This window comes from Strigops habroptila, chromosome 5 (genome assembly GCF_004027225.2).
Source record: "Strigops habroptila isolate Jane chromosome 5, bStrHab1.2.pri, whole genome shotgun sequence".
NCBI classification, from domain to species: Eukaryota; Metazoa; Chordata; class Aves; order Psittaciformes; family Psittacidae; genus Strigops; species Strigops habroptila.
This window is the reverse complement of record NC_044281.2, coordinates 62,447,846-62,470,278: the sequence shown is the minus strand read 5'-3', so window position 1 is coordinate 62,470,278 and position 22,433 is coordinate 62,447,846. Positions and strand designations below refer to the sequence as shown.

At 43.9% G+C, this 22,433-nt stretch overlaps 1 protein-coding gene across 1 annotated transcript; it reads left to right on the top strand.

Annotated features, from left to right (window-relative positions):
- The first annotated feature begins 999 nt into the window (after positions 1–999).
- On the top strand, positions 1,000–21,443 carry LOC115608674 (annexin A8-like). The gene is made up of 13 exons (XM_030487848.1): positions 1,000–1,066; positions 8,457–8,495; positions 12,598–12,688; positions 12,952–13,046; positions 14,205–14,318; positions 15,113–15,203; positions 15,813–15,892; positions 16,490–16,549; positions 16,669–16,762; positions 18,560–18,655; positions 18,904–18,962; positions 19,819–19,941; positions 21,296–21,443. The coding sequence occupies exons 1-13, from the start codon at positions 1,004–1,006 to the stop codon at positions 21,350–21,352; spliced, it is 1,062 nt and encodes a 353-aa protein (XP_030343708.1). The 5' UTR covers positions 1,000–1,003; the 3' UTR covers positions 21,353–21,443.
- Positions 21,444–22,433: the final 990 nt, after the last annotated feature.

Here is a 22,433-nt window from a genome sequence, read left to right as displayed (position 1 = left end):
AGGGCGCACAGGGAAACACAGCAGTCAGGACATAGCTACATGTAATAAACATGCATGCGTTTGACACAGCTTCCTGAATAAAGCTACTCCTTCCTTATTGATCATGGCTTATGTATTGTCAGGGTAAAATACTAAGAGCCCTCAAATGTTTTCCAGTTTCTATTTTTTTTTTTGGTACACAGGGAGATGTTTTGAGCTGAAAACAGGAGTCCCAAGATACCCCTTCAACATCAAAAGCATATTTGGACAAAACCAATGGGAAAATATGGCAAGCATATGTGGCAGCTCATCCTCTTCAAAAACACAGCTGTGACTGCGTTGTGCCTCTCTTTCCTTGTGCATCAATAATAGCTTAGTTAAAAGTGAGCATGCCTAGAGGTAGGGGATAATCCTGGTCAGCTTTAGGAGTTATTCTCTTCTTTTCTGGATTTCTGATCTACCTGTGTAAGGTCTGTTGGGTACTTTGGTGATAAGGGAATGCCAATACATCAGTGAGACTGTTAAGCCTGGTCCCAGCTGGGAAATCCTGCCATGTCCTCAGCAGAGAGGTGCCTGCAGAAGGTAGTTAATAACCCTTACAAGCTATCGTCATCATGATGGTAGACTTGGGTCTACTGTGGGTCACCAGGAGCCACTGCTCCAGGAATGCACACAGCCCATGTCTGAGACACCACAAGTGACAGCCTGTCCACCAGGACAGTCACAGAGACCCTGGTGGGGTCTGTCTCCTCCCAAGCTAGCAGGTACAGCCAGGGCCTCACAGCACTTGTCCTTCTCTAGGGGAAAAAGTAGGCAGGGAGAAACTGTAACTCTGCAGGCTCTGGAGTTTCCCAGCCCTCTGTCTATTTCTGCCAGTACTAGTGGTCTCCATCACCGAAGTGACTCACAGGCCGAAATAGGAAATAGCTCATTTCCCTTCCAGCCACATGCAGGAGCAAAGGAGCAAGTCTGCCTCTAACCCAGGCCAGCTGGACCCAGCACTGGCACAGGAAGAGCAGGCAGGATGCTTCCCAGGTGGCCTCAGGCAGCAGCTCTACCATGGTCTCCTGGAACGGAGATCAGAAGGGTGAGTTTTCTGCATCCCTCATGAATCCTGTTGTTTTCCGGAGTCATGCATAGCCGATGATTGCCTGCTCCCCAGGGCCCTGAGTTACAGGCTGCTGGTGCTAAAAGGGGCACTGAAGAGTTAACAGAGCATCCCTGGGTTCACCAACTCTGCAGGCTTGTTTTTGTGGGGTGGCACAGCCAGTATTCAGCCTTTCCTTCCTTCCTGTGATGCTACTGCAGGCAAATCAGGCTATGGCTGTTTCTCTGCCCTTTTTTTTATGCCTCAGCTTCCCTTGCTGTAAGGACAGAGCCCAGCTCTGGCTGTTTGAACTGTACAGCTCACCACTCCGGGCCAGGCAGTTTCTGCAGCTGTAGCTATGGTGGCTCCTGTCAGACCCAGCAGCTCCAGCTTTCCTCTCTGGTTACCTTTGCAGCTCCCCCTGGGGCAGAGGGAAGAGGCAGGAGAGGCTCCTGGTGCTGGCCATGCACATGACTCATGTCTGGCATTCTGGTATTTTTGGTAGCTCAGGAGCAGCCTCAACTCAACAGCAGGAAATAAGCCGAAAATAACTTGTCAGTGTGTTTGCAATGAAGCAAAGTGAATAATGTCTCTGCCAGGATCTGGCCCCCTTTCCTAGCTGGCTCTTGGAGAGATGCACACAGAAATGAGCTGTGGAGAAGTGCTTGCCTCTGCAAGTCTGCTGCTGCTCATACAGCTGTCAGAGGGCAAATGTCAGCCCCAGAGTCATTACAGCAATTTGTGAAATATGTTGGTTTCTCTTAAGAAGCAACAGCTATTGTGTAAGTATACAATAAAATACAAAAAATACACTATTCACCCTCACACATTCCCAGTAGCTGTGAATTCTTCATCGGGTCCTAGAAGCTGGCATCCAGGTGAGGGGGAGCATGTGTAAGTGTCCACATTGTTGTGAGATATGGCTCAGTGACCTGTCTATACCTTGAATGACAAATAGTCACAGGCAAACTCATTTGTCAAAGCCTTACTCCTGCTCAAGAGCTCAAGCAAATGCTCATGTGAAGTGTCCTCAATGGTCTGCTTAGGTGATGAAGATCATAGGTACCTGAGTAGAGACTTAATGCCATGTCCCCAAGAGAGGAAAGCAATACTTCATGTCTCCTTGCCTCTGTTGCCCATTGTCAAGGTTTTGACACTCAAATGTCTTTGCTATGTCCACCAAGACATCTGAATGTACACAAATGGAAGTCTGGATACCAACTCCAGTGTTACCAACATAACTAGCATGGCCACACTGACTTCAGTACTGTCACTGCGATTCTGCAGCAGTAGGAGGGTAACCAAAACCAACCAAAAAGCCATGTGTCTGGCTCAGCACTCACTGAAATCATTGGAGATTTTCCACTGATTTTACAGGTGACAGAGAAACACAAACATCTGCACCTGATGAAAAAAGTTCTTCCAATTGTATCAATTCTATATCTGTTTCTTTTGATGACAATGTCATGATAAGTCTGTGAGCTGCTGAGTCTGGTAGTGAGCCTTTCAGCACAGAGTGATTATGTATTTAGAATCATAGAATCATAGAATGGTTAGGGTTGGAAAGGACCTTAAGATCATCTAGTTCCAACCTTTCTGCCGTAGGCAGGGACGTCTCACACTGAACCAAGTCACCCAACTTGGCCTTGAACACTGCCAGGGATGGAGCAGCTACCACTTCTTTGGACAACCTGTTCCAGTGCCTCACGACCCTCACAGTAAAGAACTTCTTCCTTATATCTAATCTAAACTTCCCATGTTTAAGTTTGAAGCTGTTACCCCCTGTCCTATCGCTGCAGTCCCTACTGAAGAGTCCCTTCTCCAGCATCCTTGTAGGCCCCCTTCAGATACTGGAAGGCTGCTGAGGTCTCCACGCAGCCTTCTCCACACTCAACAGCCCCACCTTTCTTGGCTTTCTTCATAGGGAAGGTGCTCCAGCCTCCTGATCATCCTTGTGGCCCTCCTCTGGACTTGCTCCAACAGCTCCGTGTCCTTCTTATGTTGAGGACACCAGAACTGCACATGATACTCCAAGTGGGGTCTCATGAGAGCAGAGTAGAGGGCAGGATCACCTCGTTCGACCTGCTGGTCACACTTCTTTTGATGCAGCCCAGGATACGGTTGGCTTTCTGGGCTTGAGCGCACACTGAAGCCGGCTCATGCTCAGTTTCTCATCAACCAACACCTCCAAGTCCTTCTCCGCAGGGCTGCTCTGAATCTCTCCTCTGCCCAACCCGCAGCTGTGCCTGGGATTGCCCTGACCCAGGTGCAGGACCTTGCACTTCGCTATGTTGAGCTTTTTCTCTCCTCCCTTAGGCTGTGCTATATAAGTCTGTCTTCATTGCATGGTCATTTCAAGCAACAGGACTGTCTTTAATTGTGTGCAGAAATCTGTACATTCCACCAAGGACTACACAAAAAGCCAATTCCCATAGAGGTGGGTGAGGACATGCTCAAAATATTTCGCACACTGGCATCCAAAGGCTTCCTGAATGCTGCCTACCACCCGCTTCTGGCATGTGAACTCCTGGCACCTGTCATGTCCCCATCAGACCCAAGTGAGCTGCCTTTGCCTGTTTTGATTCAGAGGGTGCTTTCTTTGTTGGCCTTTGGGGCTAAACAAGAGCAGCAATCACCTCCTTTGTGTGGGGAATGGTTGTTAGGGCGACTGGGAGGAATTCCTTGGCACCAGCACTAGTGCAAGAAAGGAACGAGCAGAAAAATGCTCAGCCAGAGCAGAGTCAGGAGCAGAGCAGGCAGAGGAAGCCAAGGGGATGTGCTCTGCTGTGTTTGTGTTAGCTCCTCACTCTGGCTCTTCCACGGGCAGCAGAGGGGCACTGCACAGCCAAAGTGCTCTGGAAAGGCAAAGCCCACACACCCTTCACCAACCTCTGCACACATCTGTGCAGTCCCCTGCAGCACTGGCTGTCCCTGAGGCTCATTCTCCTGAGCTACAAAGATGCCCAGGGGAATCGAGTTCTGAGTTTTTGCTCTATTGCTGCTTCTGTGATTAAACACTCCTCAAAACACATAGACAGGAATTTTCTCTTGTAATACTTGGCACAGTATTACAAGAGAAATACATTGCAGTAATGAAGGAAATTTGGAAAATGAAGCTGCATTAGTGATTTTCAAATGGAAATAATCCTATTTTGAGGTAGTTTTCACTGTCAAACACGGTTCAAAGGCACAAGAAGAAAAGGCAGGGTGAGCAGTGAGCTGCTAGGTAAGTGAGTACAATTTTTTTAGGCTTTAGTGACTTTATTTTTGCATTACAGATGCTCTGCTTGCTCAAAACTTCTGCCTTCCCCATCTGCTCTTTTCCCCCAACTCACACCTCTTTCATAAACAGACAATAACTTTTTGTTTAGATTGGCTTGTTGGCAAATTTACACAGGTCTCTCTTGTAATGATCTGATTTCAGGTGATGGTGAGTTGAGTAGTATATGTAAGGGCATTTGCTTAATAGATTGTGAGGGTATTCAGCTGCTTCTATCCATGTAAGTAGCGATAAACAGGAAGGAAAAGAAGAGAGTAGCAGTAGAAGCAGCATGAGGTAGTGTTTGGTCTCTGGACTTGTTTGCATACTGGCTTAAAATCTTCAGGATGAAACTACTGTAGTTTGCACAATGAGTTTACAAGCCTGCCTGCAAACATAACAGAGGCTGGGACAAAAGATTGGTGTAAGACACTGGAAAGCAGGGCAAAGTGTTAATAATGGGTGTAAAGCTAAAAGAGTTGTAAGTAAGGAGGTAATGTCCAGACCTGAAAAGCATAGTGCTGCATGAGTTTGATGACTTCTTTTATGCACTGAAAAAAAACCAAAGAACACTGCAGTTTGCTTAACTGGGTCTTCATCAGAGCTAAAGTTCTATGTGGTATTGCTTACGGACTAGATTGGAGAAAGTTATCCATTTTTTAGACTTGTAGAAGAACACCTCTCTCCTGTTTGGCCTGAGCAGTATGCTCTAATTTCCCCAAATTTAAGTAGTTGTGCCATACATTTATCAGATTATTGCTTTGTACAGAAGTATCTCTCTCTGTTTGATCTGTCATTTCCACAATGTTTCCACTTGATGTCCAAGTTCCTGGCTGGAAAAAAACCCACACAAATATGAACTTTGGGGCAAAATTCTCAATGGGCTGTGCTGTTCTTCATAGGCTTGAAAAGTTCTATTAGAAGCAAAAGCCATGGAGTAAGTGAAATTGCTGAGCAGTTGAGAACCTGAATTCTATAAGCCTCCATGTTCCAAATCAGTTCATGGTCTGAAATTTTCCAGGCTTAGGGCCAGACTACAAATCTACAGATGGGAAAGGGGTCTGCCTCTGCACCCTGGAAGACTTGAGTCATCCTCAATCTAAATTAAGACATCCTTTAGACTGCCTTCATTCAGCCTAAGACAGAACTGCCAGAGCTTAATGGGTGGTAAAAGCTTCTTGAAGTATGTCTAAGGCTACCAGCAGCTTTTTGTCATGCTTTAAGTATTTTGAGAGTTTGAAAAAGGTTGAGAAAAAACCTGCTTGTGATTTCTTTCATAACTTTCCTTACACTGGTTGAGTATGTTTCGGGGCAGCTCCCAAGGTCACCGATTCAAGCTTAGAAAGCGCCAAAGACGGAGTCAAAACAGCTGAGTATTCTGGTAGTGTCTTCATTTTGTCTTACCTGAAAATTAATTTGGACCAAATGGCTCAGAAATGCACAGACCAAACCTGATTATGGTGCGTGATATTCTCCTAGAGGTTTCTACCCACTCTTTCTAGCTGATGGCTGTGCTGGGTGTATCGGTGGGAACAGGGACTCTGAAAGCTTAGAGGAGGCGTATGGATGAGGCTTGAGAAAGGTTCACTGTACAGACACTGCAGGTGTCTGTACCCATAGCACGATTGACCCACTGCCCTGGTGTTCCTCCTGCAGATGCCTGAGAGATGACTGTATTTCATGGAGTACCACAGTACCTACAATACAAGCAAACAGGATCAGGGTCCAAATCAAATTCTAACCACCTTAATATGGCGATGGGCAGAGTTTCTATTGACAATCTTAATGCATTTGGAGTTTACTTGCCAAAAAGAAATATTACCTGAGATGCAAAAATGGCCTCTTGAGGGGCAGGGTTGTGAGACGGTGAGGCTTGAGAGACCCTGTGCATCATCTTCCTCTCCTTTTATGAAGTTTTACGTGCTCTTGAGGATATCACTCAGCTATATGTAAGGTTGTGCCTTGCAGAGCTTACTGGTGCTGCCAAAGATCTGTGTGTCTCTGGTATATAGTAGTAAAGTGCATGAATCACACATAAGCTTACTCACGTACATAGTGTGTGTTAAGGGAGGGACAGGAAGTGTAGTGAAGATGAATCTGTTCCTGTTTAAAGCTGCTCAGTTTAACAGCATCTCACAAAAAAAAGGGATATTGGACTGTAGTGTCTGCCACCTGCTCCACTGGCCTGTGAGTGCCAACTGATCTGGTCTGTATGAAGGCTGCACAGTGCTGCCCTTAGCTTTGCTGCAGGGTTCGGGTTCTCTAGACCATTCCTAGCCCATACTGGTTTATTAAAATCTGGCCCTGCACTGAAATCCCCTGTTGTGCCCCTTCGCAGCCTTTTTAGTTCATGCTGGTAAGAATGACCACTTGGGTTTTTTCCCATTTTCTGTCTGATTTGGTCTTTGCTCCCCTCTGTGACCTACAGCTATTTCCTGTAACTCTGAGATTTTCTGTCTAGAGGGGCTGCTTTGTCCTTGGAGTCCTTAAGAAAGCTGACCTCTATGGCAAGCTGACCCAGTTAAATCCCAGCACAGGGATAGCCAGCCAGACACAGCCTTGGATCCAGCAAAAGCAAATCCACCCTGCTTATGAATCCACCTTGCCCTGAGGAGGAGGAGGAGGAATGAAGGACCGCTCATGAGCTCTCCTTGCTGTATGCTGCTGATGAACCTGTCTCTCAAACACGGCTAGAAACCAAGCTAGTGCAGACCCTAGCAGCATGCTTATTATACCAAGAGCAAGGCCTTCTCCTTCACAACTTGCCATCACCATATGATGGATGTGTTTGAGGCAGGAGAAGCTGGCACAGCTCATTCTCCTGGGAATAGTCAGGGCAGCTTCCCAGGCCATCAGGGACCCTGCTCGGTTAAGTGAAATAGCAGTGTGTGGGAAGGAAATGAGAGAGGCCCATACTTTGGTGTTTACCCAGCATCCCATGTGGGTCTGTAAATGTGAGAGAGGACAGAGCTCCTATACAGCAAGGGTTAAGATATAACTGGTGGGAACATTTCCATCAGGGCAGCTTTCCATTTAAAATAAATAAATAAATGCTGTCATGGGTGGATTCTGACAAAAGTCTAGACAGGAAAATATGGCCACAACCATAAGATATTTCAGCTGATTTCACAGACACGTTTCTCCAAGTTGAAGTATTGAGAGCTGTCCCTCTCTCTTTAAAACAAACACAAAAAGGGAAAAAAAACCTAAAACATTTCACACTCCACTCCTGAGCCTGAACATGTCACAGCAGCTAGTGCAAGCCCTATGACAACTTTGCTGGGGTTGGCATTACTGAGAGTTATTAGCCTTAAATGTGCTGGGCCTCTGCTAGCCTAGAGATGCTTCTTGACTCATGCCACGCAAGTCTAGGTGTGGAATGGGGGGAACCTCCCAAGTCTCTGTATAGTCTGCTGCTTTACTGAGCTTTACTGTAAGGTGTAGGTAGGAAGGACATGGTATGGTGTGGGGTGTAGCTGTGTGTGTGGTGTGTGGATTTTGGTTTGGGGGGAGGTTAATAAGGAGGTTTCAAAGGAAGGGTGGTAGAGGAGGGCTTGTTAAGTTCTAGAGTCTTAGTCTGGTTTTCTATATTGGTAGAGATAGCAAGGATTGGTAATAATGGGTGAGCGGCTTATTCTGTAGTAGCAGAACTCACCATGTCCCAGTGTGGTTTTATACTGAGAAATTACCTGGCTGTAATTTGCACGTTGTATCTGTGCCAGAGACCAGAATGTTAGGAGGGAAGGGTGTGTGTGGGGAGAAGCAGTGGAAAAATTACAATGAGCTTTAGTCAACCAGGTGAATGTAGGGCTCCTCACAAGGGAAGCCTCGTTTATTAAGCAGCTTGAGCTCTCCCTGTGAAAAACAGGTTGAGCCATGTCTGAGGGCGTTGCCTCGTGGAATTTGTAGATAAGGATGGTTTATACCTGCATGTTCCCAGCACAGAGAGGCCAGTTACATTCTGCAGCTTCCAGAGGGAATAAGCCTCCTGAGGAGTACAGTTATTCCAGTTTGCTTGTGGTAAGTTTATTGAAAAGAGCTTTTGTTTCTTCCTCTTCTCCCTCCACCCCCTTCAAATCTCAGATTCCCTAACCGTGAGGTGTGATACATGTGTTTTTTCTTCATCAACAGACTCAGACTGAGACTGCAATGGCATGGTGGAAGGCCTGGGTAAGTAGAGGAAATATTGAAGTAAGACACACTGATTTTTTTGGCACCATAATAAGGTAACTTGTAAGTTGCATTAGGCACTGTGTGGGAGTTAAATGTTTCTCTTTAAAAATCAGCAAGACATATTTACTGGGTTTCTGACCATAAAATAGCATTCAGGACTTTAAAAATCTTGATTAAGGAAGATGTTACGATGATTGCTGGCTTTAAGAAAGAGAGCAGACTCTTCCTGATCCTTCAGTTGAGAGTGTTGCAGGGGAGTGTTTGTGTTCCTGTGTACATGGGGAGATGGTACCGGGGAACAGCAAAGTTCCACAGCCAAGGTCTGCAAGCTGCAGGCTCCTTGTCTCTTGCGGCACTGAGATCAGGGCACTGGCCTGTCCCCAGTTGCACTGGCAGGCTGTAGCCACAGAAGGAGATGTGGTCAAGCCAGCGTGTCTTTTTCCTTAGTGGGTTTTTAATATTGCAATGACAATGTGGACTTGAACACCCTGTCAGTCTGCTAGGAGCCAGAAATGCTATGTATGTTCTCTTCTAAACCCTTGTGGCTTTGGGAGGAATGTGGCAGGACAGAGGGGTGCTCACGAGGTACACTGAGGCAGCCTCTAGGGTACAGCTCAGGCCAGGCGCTAGGCTGCTCTGGTGATGTGCACAGCTCTGCTGCCAGCTATGTCAGCTCTCCCATTAGCCCCCATGGAAGCTCAGGTTTACCCCCAGACTTTATTGCCAGATAGCTATAAGCTAAAGCCTAGAAGACATCTGCTGGAGACATGCAGTGGAAGAATACTGGTAAAGAAGTCCTTTCCCGAGAAGTCCTTTCCCAAGAAGTCCTTGCCGCTGCCCAGCACCACTGCCAGTAGCTCACAGGTTTCTCTGGACTGCTTTTGCCTTGTTTGTGGAAAGATTTGTCCCAGAGTCCCCTGGCTTCTTGTTGTGAAGATGGCTTCGTATTCAGCAGCCTGTGAAAGGGGTGAGCCTGCACCAAAGCTCTAGTGCTGCTGCTCTTCTCCCAGCTGGGGCACAGGCAGTCCTGGTGCTAGTGGTTGACAAGGGGGCAAGGGGCCTCTGCTGCCACTTGCTAGCAAAGGTACCCATGAGGTGTAGGAGAGCTGTATTGCAGTGTACTGTATTACCTCAGGTGCAACACATCACCAAGGAGAGAGAAACCACTTTGCATGGACATGACCATTTTCATGTTCTCAGTTACAATTTTGCAGCTCTGAGGCGGGAACTCAAGAAAAAACTAAACCAAAACACTTTGTGGGCTGGGTAATACCAGGCTAATTCCTACTTTCCTCCAGTAGGCTTCAGATAGGGAACTTTCCTGATCTCAAAACATACAATGAATTTTCAGACCCCCAAAAAAGATTAAAATTGTAATCTTTCTTTCTGCTCATTTCCCTCTGCCTCCATATTTCCTTCTGGAAGTTTAGTATAGTAGAATGAACTTGATTCCAAAGTTTAGAGTAGCTCTCACTTCAATTTCCCCCTTCCTGCTGATCTCCACTATGCCCAAAGCTGCAAATCATTTGAAAACTCAGAGTGAGAGAAGGAGAAAAGCTCTTGAAAGCGCCAGTGATCTCTTACCTGTCAGTGTTGTAGAGGGTAGAAGCATGGGAGAAAGATGAGAGGGCAAAGGAAGGATGTTAAATTGTTTTGATTTTCTAAACCCTTCATAAAAAATACAGCTCAAAAGCAATAAGAATGAAAAAATGTGAAACTTTTTCAGAAAAAAAACCCCCAAAACAATCCAAACAACAGTACCCCCACCTGCCCCCAAATTGCAGCTTTTCAATGAATTCCTGTTTAGTTTTGGAAATATTTCAGTAGGAAAACTTAATCCCTCTCTCCTTCCTTTATTGGTAAAACTTTTCAGGGCATCATGCCTGAAGAATGCTGATTCCATTGCTTTCATGTGAATTATTCATCTTCATACGAAAGCTACACAGATGCTTTGAGTAATTTCAGTTAGGTAATTGTAGGATCAGTTCATCTGGGAAACAAGACCAAACTGAATAGGGTTTCTCTGGAAACCTTTTGTGATTGTGCCTGTGCTGAAACAATTATGTAGACAGAGAATGAGGTCTTATGATCGAGTCATGAGCGTGCCACTTGAGCCTTGATGGGCTGTCAATGTTTATTTGACTTAGTGTCAAAGATTACCATTGTTCAGTTTGTTCTGCTGCCTTCAAATGAAAGCTCAGCTTTGCACTTTGTCTTTCACTGGGTCGTGTCCAGAGTGTTTCACATGGTCCTTACATGCATCTACAGAGGATTGTCCATCTTTTTCAGAGCAAAATCAAATGGATGAGTGTAACCTGCTTTTGAGGGTAATTGTGGTGGTGCTGGCTGGCTTCACAGAGCACCAGAGAAGGAGCACTTGCAAGCTCAGTCAAACTCTCTTCCAGGCTGATGACAGACTGTTGGGGGTGGCAATACTTTAGTCACTGCTCTTTCTGCAGTGACAGCTTCACCACAGCCTTAAACTTGCTGCTCAGTAATCACTGGGATTCAAAGCTGCATCTACTGAGAAGTTTCCCATTGATACCCTCCACTTCGCAGCTCTTCTCTCTGCTGGGAGCAAGATGTGGTAGCACAGGAGTTTGTCTATGTGCTGGCTGTAAAGCAAACTTCTCCATATCTTTCTGATTGATGAACATATTGCCTCTCTCAACAATCATCATTGTCCTTTGATTTCTTGTCACTGCTTCCAGAGCTTGGCTCGCAAAGAGACCAGCATGCAAACATGTGTCAGCTATATCTACTGGTAAAGCACTGGGCAAGGACACCTGAGCTAATTTACCCACAGCCAGCCTGAGCATCTGTGCAGCACAGTGTGGGCATGCTCCAGCTGCAGCACTAGGCTAGACCTGACGGTTGTTGACAGACACTCCTGAGCACATAGCCATTAATCTTCCAGCCTCTCATTCAAAGCCAGAAATGCAGGTCCTGAAGGAAATTTCCGCAAGCTTTTCTACCTGTCAAGAATCACTTGAAGGTTTTTTTCCCCTGGGGAGGCTTTTTATCTCTGGGGAGGACTTGGATGACCTGGAAGGGCTCTGGGAGATAGGGATAGAGCCCTCTTTCACACAGGAAAGAAGAGCAGAAGGGATTTGCATCATAGCAGGAGGCTGCTGGGTGGCACTTGCTGGTCTGTGTTATGCAGGTCAGATGGGACAACCATAATGATTCCTTCTGGTCTGTAAGCTCTGATTTGAAGGTACTTCACTGACTGTGAAACCACCCCCATTAGAAAGTCCATCAGGTCATACTGATATCATTAGTACAGTATTAATCCCATCTCTGCAACTAAGTTTATGAGAATATAGTACTCTCCTGGAGCAACTTAAATCTCTCTGCTGCTAAAAAGGGGAAAATCATGTCCAATATTGGAATAAAGTGGTGATGACTCTATGCCTAATCACTCATATACAGTCCTGTTGATAGGACCATATTGTTAGAGATGTGTAAATATATTCAAGCCAGGCCCTTGACTAACTGCTGATGTTAAATTGAAACTCTTAAACCTGAGTTCTGTTTGATGGCGCTACTACCTTGTGGTGACTGGAATAAATCTCAGCTTGTCTTTCTGCTCTGGAAGTCTAGCACTGGCAAGCACCTTAGGTGTCTGGAGGATTCCTGTGTAGCTGGGCCTTGGTTCAGGTGAGAACACCAAACTTGCGCTCCTGCTGATGGATCTCTTCCTTCAAAGTAGTCTCTTGGCACAAATCTTTTCAGAGGAGATGCTTCTTTCTTGAAACCAGCTGTGCAGGAGCAGCAGCAGAATAAAGCTGCTACTTAGAAAATGGTGTGTGAGCAGCAGACTGCCTGCACATAATGACTGTCACAGCAGTGTCACTATTAACGATTTGCACTTCATGTTTCTGCCAGGAGCCAAAGGCTGGTAAAGGCAGATGGAGGCAGGAAACTTGTGTTCTTTTTGGAGTTCTGCTCTGCTGAGAGATTTTGAACCAATCCCTCTACTTTTCTTTCACCTCCCCATGTACAAGCAATGAATATTATTAACATACTTTCAAAATGCTTTTTCTTCAGCTAATGAAAAGCAGTGGTGAAAAGTCCTGTGTTTCTCTTCTTCTTTCAGAGTGAAGCAGAGGGCAGGTCTGTGGCAGGTGCTTTAAACTTTGACCCCACACCTGATGCTCAGACTCTGTACAAGGCCATGAAAGGGCTTGGTGAGTTGACTCCAAATTCATGTGTAAATTCTATGTTCTGCTTTAATTGCCAAGTTGAAAGCCATTCCTTAAGAAAATTGCAGCCAGAGATATCACTTTTAATGTGGAAAATTAAAAATTAAGTTTTCTTCAGTACACACTTAAAATTCTACATGAAGGCAATGAACTAGGAAAGGTTGTCTGAATATTTGAATTGGGATTTTTTGGACTAGTCTCAACTTATTCTGTGCACTGTGTTTATGGCTTATTATTGCTCTCCACAGGGACTGATGAACAAGCTATAATTGATGTCCTAACCAAGAGGAGCAATGTGCAGCGTCAAGAGATTGCCAAATCATTCAAAGCACAGTTTGGAAAGGTTCTTCCAAACCAAAACAATATTCAGTCACTGTTTCAGTGCATGCAGTAACTAGATGTAGTAAATGGGTATACAATTCATCCTGGAAGCATGATGCAAACGATACGCAGGTCTTCTGTGAATAAGTAGATGGATATTTCTTTATAAGGCCTGGAGTGAATGTGCGAAATTAATTTTTGGTTGGAAAACCTGGTTTTCCCTCAAAGATTGTAATTTTTTTGTAAAATGCATTTTGACAAGAAATATTTTTTTTAAATTATTTTTTATTTATTATTTTAACTTAAAGTCTAACTTCTTTTTGAAGCTGTAACAAAAATGGATACTTTTCTAAGTGGCATTTTGAGTAAAATATTGGTTTAGTTTGGGGCCCTTTTAAATGCCAAAGAAAGTTGAATTTAAAGACTTATTTAATTACATTTCTTTGGAAATTCTGAAAATGGAATCAAACTGCAGTTATTGACAACCATTTTTTCCTGTGGCTATCTTTCTATCTTTGACAAAATCTTACTTTCATTGGGAAAATTTCTCTACCAGCAAGCTCTGCCACCAGCCCTACTCTGGAGTCTCCAATGACCTGGAGGAAAGGGGACTGCCATGCAAGGGCCTCAGAAAGGGAAGAAAATGTGGGGGTGGCAAGTATCGGACAATGAATAGAGAGTGCTCACATCCCACTGAAACAGTGTGAGTCATACCATAACAAAAATGCATTATAGGGAAAGGAAAGTTTGAAGTCTGTCTTCAGACAGACTGCATGCCTGGTTCTGCAGAAGTCATGGGTGCATATATATATGCAGGCTTTGGGAATCAGCCCTGTGTGAAGCTACATCCCTTGCTCAATTCAAGGCCTTCAACTGCCTGGTTCTGTTCACTGAGTAAAACAGGGTGGAAGAAGATTTTAATCTTCCCTACTCTGCTGCAAAATTAATTAGTACCTGGGAGATGCTTGAGTATTGGGACAACAGGGAATGTGGAAATACCTAGACAAATCTCATTTTGGAGATAGGTGCCTTTTCCAGTCTCAGGACGTTTTCTAATAAACTATCACCACAATACTGTTATTCAGCTTCATTACTGTAGGCTGTGCGGATGGAAACAGCGTTGGGTGATAAAAGGATCCCATGAGGCTTTTTATGTAACTGTGTGGTGCACATTTAACAGGATCTGATTGATAGCCTGAAGTCTGAACTGAGTGGCAACTTTGAAAGGCTCATCGTAGCTCTCATGTACTCCCCATTCAAGTATGATGCCAAGGAGCTCTATGATGCCATGAAGGTAAGCGAATTGCATGCTGATATTTAAGTAGTAGCACAGATGCAGTGCTAATTTCCTGTAACTGTGCTTATTAATGCAAGTGGCAATAACTAGACTTAGTTACATGACTAAGTGTGTTATTAGTAGTAGCCTTTGAGAAATAGTTAATTGTACTGTCAATGCATATTCTAGGGGGAAATACTGCTTTAATATCTGGGCTGTATGAGAGTTTCTGTACATACATTTCTTATAGAGCCTGGGAAAGGCAAAAGCAAAACTGAACTCAGTTTTGGCAAGGAATGAGCATCCACAGATTGCCAGACTTTAAACCTTGTTTTCACACCCAAGCCATGAAACCCTTAAGAAATCAAGGAGTGGTGGTGTGAGGGCCAGGCTGGGCTTGGCTAAGATCCTATTTATCGATACAGTATCTTTTCAAGTTTCAGATGCAGAGAGGTCTATTAAAATGGTACAAAGATGGACTGACTAGACAAGTGTTGGTCTCCCTGTATCTCTCTAACACTGTCATCAAAGATCCAAATCCAGAAATGCATTGCAGAAGTGAAAAGTTAGATAAATTATCCTTCGTGAGTTAGGCATGTCAGTAGAAGAAACCATGTTCAGGCCAAATGTGCTTTGTGTCTCTAGGTTTCATCACGATGGTTTCTCACAGTTCAGCACGCAGCTTAACACTTTGCTGTGTTTGGCTGTGTGCTCTGACTCCTCACTTGACCATGCATCTCTAGCAGTAAATTTCACTCCATGACTAGATGCCTTTCTCCACCTTTATTTCTCCACTATGTTTTCTATTAAAGGGTGTGGGAACAAGTGAAGATGTTATCACAGAGATCCTGGCATCCCGTACAAAAGCACAGATCAGAGAGATAATCAAGGCATATAAAGAAGGTAAAGTGCCTGGGGCCTGATCTGTGTGGTCAGAGCAATGTGTGACTGCCTAATTGCACAGTAGGAATGGTGTTACCAACTAGCACTGTCAGCAGGTAGATGGTGTTTTTAAAAGCAAGAAGGTGCAGCCTAACTATGCTTTCAGCCTGGCAAACAGAACATGGCTATGCCGAGAGAACTTGAAAATCCCTTTCTAAATTTCCATCCAGCTACAGGAAAAGGCCAGCAAATCACAAATTCAGTTCAACTTGGCCACACGCTACTGTCAGAATGCAAACAAAACTGTAGCTATACACTTGGCTGTTTCTCGCCATTGAATAAACTTCCATCTAGAGTGTATAAAATATGTATTTGTAAATATTTGATATCTCTTTGCTATCTCTAACATTAGATCTGGTTTTATGCCTTGGACATCAGTGGAGCTACTGAGTCAGATGCGAATGCTGACCTGGGTATCACTGAGGGTGTGAGTTGATCTCAGCCCTGTCCTTTTCCCCTAGCAACATTCTTGACTAGTGTCAGGCTATTGTGTGTCTTGAGTGACTGGCAATATCCTGACTATATGACCCAAATAACAAATCCTTCCCTTGTCCTCTTTCTCTTGGGTAGAATACGGTTCTGATCTGGAAGAAGACATAAAATCAGAAACAAGTGGCTACTTTGAACAGATTCTGGTTTGCCTTCTTCAGGTAATGCTAGAAAAGAGAAATGACAGTATAAAGTTTTCACATTTTTCTCCTTTTTTTTTTTTTTTTTTGAGAAGACATGCAATAGAAGAGGCAATACAGTCATGACCACCACATAAACTGCAGAGACAAACATGTAACTTGAACTGGACCTGTGTTTCAACTTCAGTATGACTGAAATAGGGATTCCTCCCTCCCTTAGCAGCAGGAGGAGCTGGGAACTTGGCTCTGCTGCACCTCACTTTTGCATACACGTAAAGGGCCGTAGAAAACAGTGCCGTTCAACTATGATTCACCACCCTTCCAGGAGCTGTGCTCTCAATGCTGAGTGCATTCGGATGCATTTATCCTATCACATTTTCCAAATTTTCCTGCCTAGCAGCAGAATAACTTAGCAATTTTTTGACTCTGATTCATATGACTGATTTCAGTGCCTTTCAGTTAGTACTTGGGCTGTCTGAAACATGACTGCTTGAGTGCTCTGCAGAAATAAATAGCTCAGAAGGATAATTGATCTTTGCCTAAAACGTACACTGTGATCCTTATATATGGAAGATTCTTCATGAAATAAAATGGTTACCTTTCTCTTTCTTCTCATAGGGTGAGAGGGACAATGCCACTTTCTATGTGGACCCAGCACTGGCTCTCCAGGATGCAGAGGTACTCTCAAATGCTTGTGATCAGTGGTATGCCTGAATCCCATCTGTCTTGAACTAAACTCTGCTCCTTTACCAGCTACACACAGAGAACATCTCTAAAAATTGCGTGTTAAATTACAGGCTCTCTATGCTGCTGGGGAGAAGATACGGGGCACTGATGAGATACAGTTTATCACCATCTTGTGCAAAAGGAGTGCCATACACTTGCTGAAAGGTATGGAGCACTCACAAGCCTATGAAATGAGAAATCACAAGCCAAAGAGTCAGGGCTGTAGGTGGGAGAGATGGGTCGTCAGAAGTAAGTACCTGAGCCTGTCTCCTAATCCTCGGTCACTCAGTGACCAAAAGCTGCCAGCAGTTTTCAGGAAAATTTATGAAGACTGAGTGCTGCTGAAAATCAAGTAGCTTACTTGGGAGTCCTTATACAATGGTCATGGCTGGATGCTATAGCTGTTTTCATAAACCCAAGGAAAGAGACAGACAGTCCCTTTCTAATCAGGTAAGAGCATGCAGTGGACAGACCCATGACTGCTTGGTTATGGGTTCCTCTGGGGGAAAAAAATCACTGAAGACATAGCTGGTTGTTCAGTGATGGAGAATCCCAGGGTGCACCCAGGTTCTGCCCCAGGTTCTTCTGAAGGCATCAGAGCCTGCTGGAAGGGAACACGCTAACCTAGATCCAGGTAAGGGAGCCTTCAGCTCCCGCTGCCCAGTGCAACAGAGACCTGGCCTTGTCATCTCAAGACTTTTGAGGCAGTCCAAGCCTGATTAACAGATTTTGTTATGTCAGTTGAACCTAAGCTGTTAGACATGTACTGTGTAAATCTGCTGGACCTAAAGTGATAAACTTAGCCAGTGATAAATAAATAATGTCTGAGCTTTTTTAAGCTGAGGTCTTCTGAGGCTGTTTCCTAGGCCCTGGAGGCCAGCTCCACCTTGTGTTTCAAATTTAATCTCCCAGCAGCACTTAGAAAACAAAACCAAAAAAAGTGATCTCTAGTCTTCGGCTTTGCCTGTCTTTAAGAACTGAGTTTCAACTAGTTATCAGGATGCAACTAATCTTTGGAACCTACCAGATCACCAAGCAAGTAATTTCCTCTCTGCTATGGCAACCTGTTACTGTTTGTCTTTAAAACTTGAGTGTAATTGTTGCATATATATATTATACATATATAAACATATATATATGTATGTATTTTAATATGGAAAGTAGGCCTGAGTTGAGAAAGTCATATCCATCTATCTAGTCTGTGGTATTGCCTTTCCTCAAAGTTATCTTAGTGTTAGTGTTTAGGTATCTGATCTTGAATGCTGAGCAAACTTCATTAAGATGTCCACTGCATTACATAGCAGTTTTCCTTCTTTGTTAGTCTGAAAGCTGGGAATCAAAACTGAGATCTGAACTCTGGAGTATCTAGAATGTATAAGGTGAACAACAACTCTGTTGCTGAGCTTTTGTTAATGTTGGAGTTCAAATACCTTGGAATCTGCAACTGTGTTTTGCTCATCTTTTCTGAGATTTTTTATTTTCTTCTGGTTGAAATAGTAAGTTTTCCCAAACTGTTGTCGTTCTTGAAAAGCCCAAGGGCCGTGAGCAGCATAGTCCTAGATTTAATTTGATTTTGTTTTGGTTCCTGAAGCTAGTGATATCAAAAAACACAAGACCACATGATAGAGTTGCGTCTAACCTTCTGTTGTCTGTTTCATTTCCATGGTTAAAGACAGTGATGAAGGGGGAGATTTCCAAATTAACGAGGTGACTGAACTTGCATGTTCAAATTGAGGCAGGGAATTAAGACCCGTGGATGGCGTGCATTTTTGCAAACGTTGCCATCTTTTTTAGTAGTTGATTTTTTTAGCTAAAACCTCCTGAAGTTGCTGCAAATGTGACCATTCCTCTAGTGGGATCTGTGTTTTCATATGAGCACACAAGCAGTACCTGTAAATATTAGGCACAAAATGCTTGAGCAGTTCCTTGCTAAAAAAGTGAAGTTCTTTATGTTCCCAACAGTGTTTGAAGAGTACCAGAAACTGGCTGGTAAGAGCATAGAAGATTCCATCAAGAGTGAAACTTGTGGTTCACTTGAGGATGCCATGCTAGCTATTGGTAAGAGTGGCTAGGTTTCCCTTTCTTTTGTCTGAGTCTGCTGCCTTTTCTCCTGCAGCAGTTAACTGTTATGGGATGGATCTACTTTATAAAGGTATCTAGTAGGAATTAAAGGGTACTTCTGAAGTAAGATAAACTTAGATCCCAGGGGTACATTGAATTATTGGAAATCATGTTGAATCTCTTGTTACCTGCTGCTCTGAACTGGAATTACCATTGATTCTTACTGAGCCTTTTTGTATGCCTAGTGAAATGCACCAGGAGTGTCCATTGCTACTTTGCAGAGAGGCTGTACCATGCTTTAAAGGTAAGACTCTTCATTGTAACATACTTGTTTTCATACTGGACTTAACTTGTAACCTGGCTTCCACCAAGCCAAGTTAGAAGAGCCAAGGTTTTGGTGAAATCCAACAAGTTTAGTGCTATTGTTGCAAGTAATAGCAGGATCTCTTCAAACACCTTGGGTAGAAAAATAGCTTTTAAACTTCAGATGCCAAGGGAGTCTAGCTTTTCTGATTTAGGAGTCTGCAAGGAGCCCAGTCCCACTTTCTGGAATGTGGACAAAACTTCTGGAAGATGCTTTTCTAGGAGGTTAATCATGGTGGAATTTTTGCCCATAATGTTAATTTAATAGACTGGTCCAGAATATTCTCATTTTTAGGACGCTGTTCTCTCAATGACAGTGTAAAATGAAAGAGTTCCAAATGGGCATACATAAGGCATCTGCAGATTGTGTCCCTGTAACTCGTAACTGATGTGTAAAAGATGTCAGCTCTCCCAACTTTTTGGAAAGCTGAGATGACTGATATTTGTTACCAACATGATCTTAATTTTCCTGTGAGTGATTAAATACTGGTTGAAGCCAAGTGTTGCATGGGTGATGTTGCAGAAGGACAATATGTATTCAATGCTGACATCCAGCTCTATAACATGTTTGCTTTTGCATTTGAGATGTGCAAAGACTTACAGCACACTTCCATGGCGGGCTTGTGGTACTGACGGTGACCCCTGGGGGCTGGCCCTCCAGAAAGAGAAGCAGATGTACTGCAGAACATGTGCCAACCAATGTTTGAAACATGAGTTCTCCCGTCTTGGACCAGTTTGCAACAGCTTATCCCTTGAATACCTACTGACATCATAGACTGATATATCTGTTATTCCAGGGGGCTGGCACCAATGATGGGACTCTTATAAGGGTGATCGTTTCTCGAAGTGAAGTTGATTTAAATCTTATAAAGGCTGAATTCAAGCATATTGCAGGAAAGTCTCTGTCCAGTATGATTATGGTAAGCAGCATCTTGATACGATGGTTCTTTACCATCATACACATTCTTAACCTGTCCAGCACTATGGGATGCTTCCATGGTTGTTTGTAGTAATAATATCATTTCTGCTAAGACCATAGCTCTCCTTCATTAGGCTTATAAACAATCCTCTCCTTGAGAGACATATATACCTGAAAGGTGAGTCAGATCGTATGCTCTGGAAATGACTTGGGCAAAGCCAAACCCGAGGAGAGATGCTTCAGGTTTTTCATGGACCAGACTCTGTGTCCATGCACTTCATGATTTCCTAGATGAATCTAGATTCATTTAATCCCTTCTGTTACACCTTTTCCCCACCACTGTGCCATTTTGTCCTCTCTCCGTGCTGTCGTTAACTACCTCAAGCCAGTCCCATATAAGTCAAAACAGTGCTGTGTTTCTTTGTTTGTTTGTTTTGTTTTCTTTTTGTTGTTGATTGGTTGTTTTGACTTTTCCTTTAGCTGACTCTTCCTAGATGGAAGCCTGGTCTATACTGTGGTGAGATAGGTTTAGAAACTGAACCTTGTCAAAGCTTATTGTAGCTTTTGAGGTTGGAGTCTCAGCTCTGAGTGAAAGTCCCTCCGCTATTAGGGCTGAAATGCTGGGGTTTACCATTTGTCCTAAGGACTCCGGGACATTCCTCTCCCCCAGTGCAAATGGCACAGAAGCACTATCCTTAGCAATCCTCATGGGAAGTCTGGTTCTGTAATGAAGGCCCTTTCTTCTAATTGACACTGTCAGTGTCTGTCATGTTGATTAATGATCAGTCTTCAAGGGTCTGCATGGAATATTCATTCCTTCTGAGAAGTGAAACTGGCTTTACACCTGGCATCACAAAACATTCAAAGGGAACAAATTTTTTATCTAGTGATATTCTCTGTAGTGCTTTCCTAGACCAAAATGACCACATTTGTGGCTTTTTATAAGATGTCATGTGTCAGGGCTAACGATACTGCCCTTTCCCTTCCTGTAGGGGAGAGATGCTGCACAAATACCCAGGGACATGAAATCTGAACATAACAGGCTTGGTTGATCTTGTTCATGCTGACTTTGTCTATGTTGCTCTGTGGGATGTAGCCCTGATAAATTGCTCACCTGGATTCCAAAGAAACAAATTGGATTTGATAAATGTTATTTCAGGTGGCAGCTACAAGCCTCATTTCTCCATTCGCTTTTGATGGTGTGTCAGTTGGCAGAAATGCTGCTGAAGTCTGGCTTGCTCTTTCCAAAGTCCTTTTCCTGTGTGGGCATATTCCATGGACTGACAAAGTCAGCACTCAGAGCATGCAGAGGAACTTCCAGACTCACCTTTTTTTCTTTTTTTTTCTCCTGTCAGGATGACACCAGCGGCGATTACAAGACAGCCTTGCTGAATCTCTGTGGCACTGACTGACAAAATCTAGGAGGAAGATGTTGAAACGGATACGGAGAGAAAATTAACAGCAAACTGGGATCTGAAAATGTACATGTAGAAAATCTTTCCATTCATCCAGCTGGGGAGAGAAAGAAGATGAAATAAATGGTCAAGATTTCCAAAGCTCTCTGAAAGATGTGGGTGCTGGTTATACACTAAATGCTATTCATTCCCCAACAGTTTCTCAAGCCTAAGTGGGAATGTTTCTTTTTTGCTTCCATTTTGTTCTATGCAATTTCCTTTCTCTTTTAGCACACTGTAAAGGGTGGTACTTGGATGTAAAATTAAAGGCTTTTTTAAACCCACTGTAGGTATTTCACAGGTCTGAACAACCATACAAAACTTGAGCTGTCCTGTAACCTTGCTAACTTCACTAGGACAAGCTGGTACAGCAGTGATCACATCATGCTAGCAGAGTGGGTCTGGAAGGAACGCGAATATTAATGAGGCTTTAGGACATGGATTGGAATGGAGAAGTCAGACCTCAGGGGCTGGTTTAGCAGCCCTATCTGCATAACATCAGTGGGGGCTCCCCAGGAGCTGGGAATGGCAAAGCCAAACTGACCATAAGCATGTGAAAGCTGAAAGCTATGTGACTGAATTTGTCCTTCCTTGTGCGAATGTCTGTAGAGTGAGACTGACAAGTTCAGGGTGTGACATCAATGTCAGACCATAGGGAAATGAAAACCAGGGCACATAATTTGGTTTTGGTGAATGTAGGGTATCGTGCTCCTGGGACCAGACCTGTTTCTGCTCCTGGTTTCACAGTAACTTCACAGAAGTCAGTGGACCCACTTGGAAGTTCCCACCGCCACCTCCATGACTGCGCCTACCACTAGCTGATTGAGGCCCCAGATTTGCAAAGTGATACAAAGAGGATGAAGTGCTTTGAGAAGCTCGGGTCTGCCTCGATGAGTGATTCTCCACATTTAAAGCAACTCATTTAAATGTGTAATTACCAGAAGCCATTGTGTTCAGAGAAGTAGCTTTTCTGATCAAGTGGGTGAATTTTCTGGCAGAGGGGTGTTTCCTCCTTTGCACTGCTGAAATGAGCAGGAAC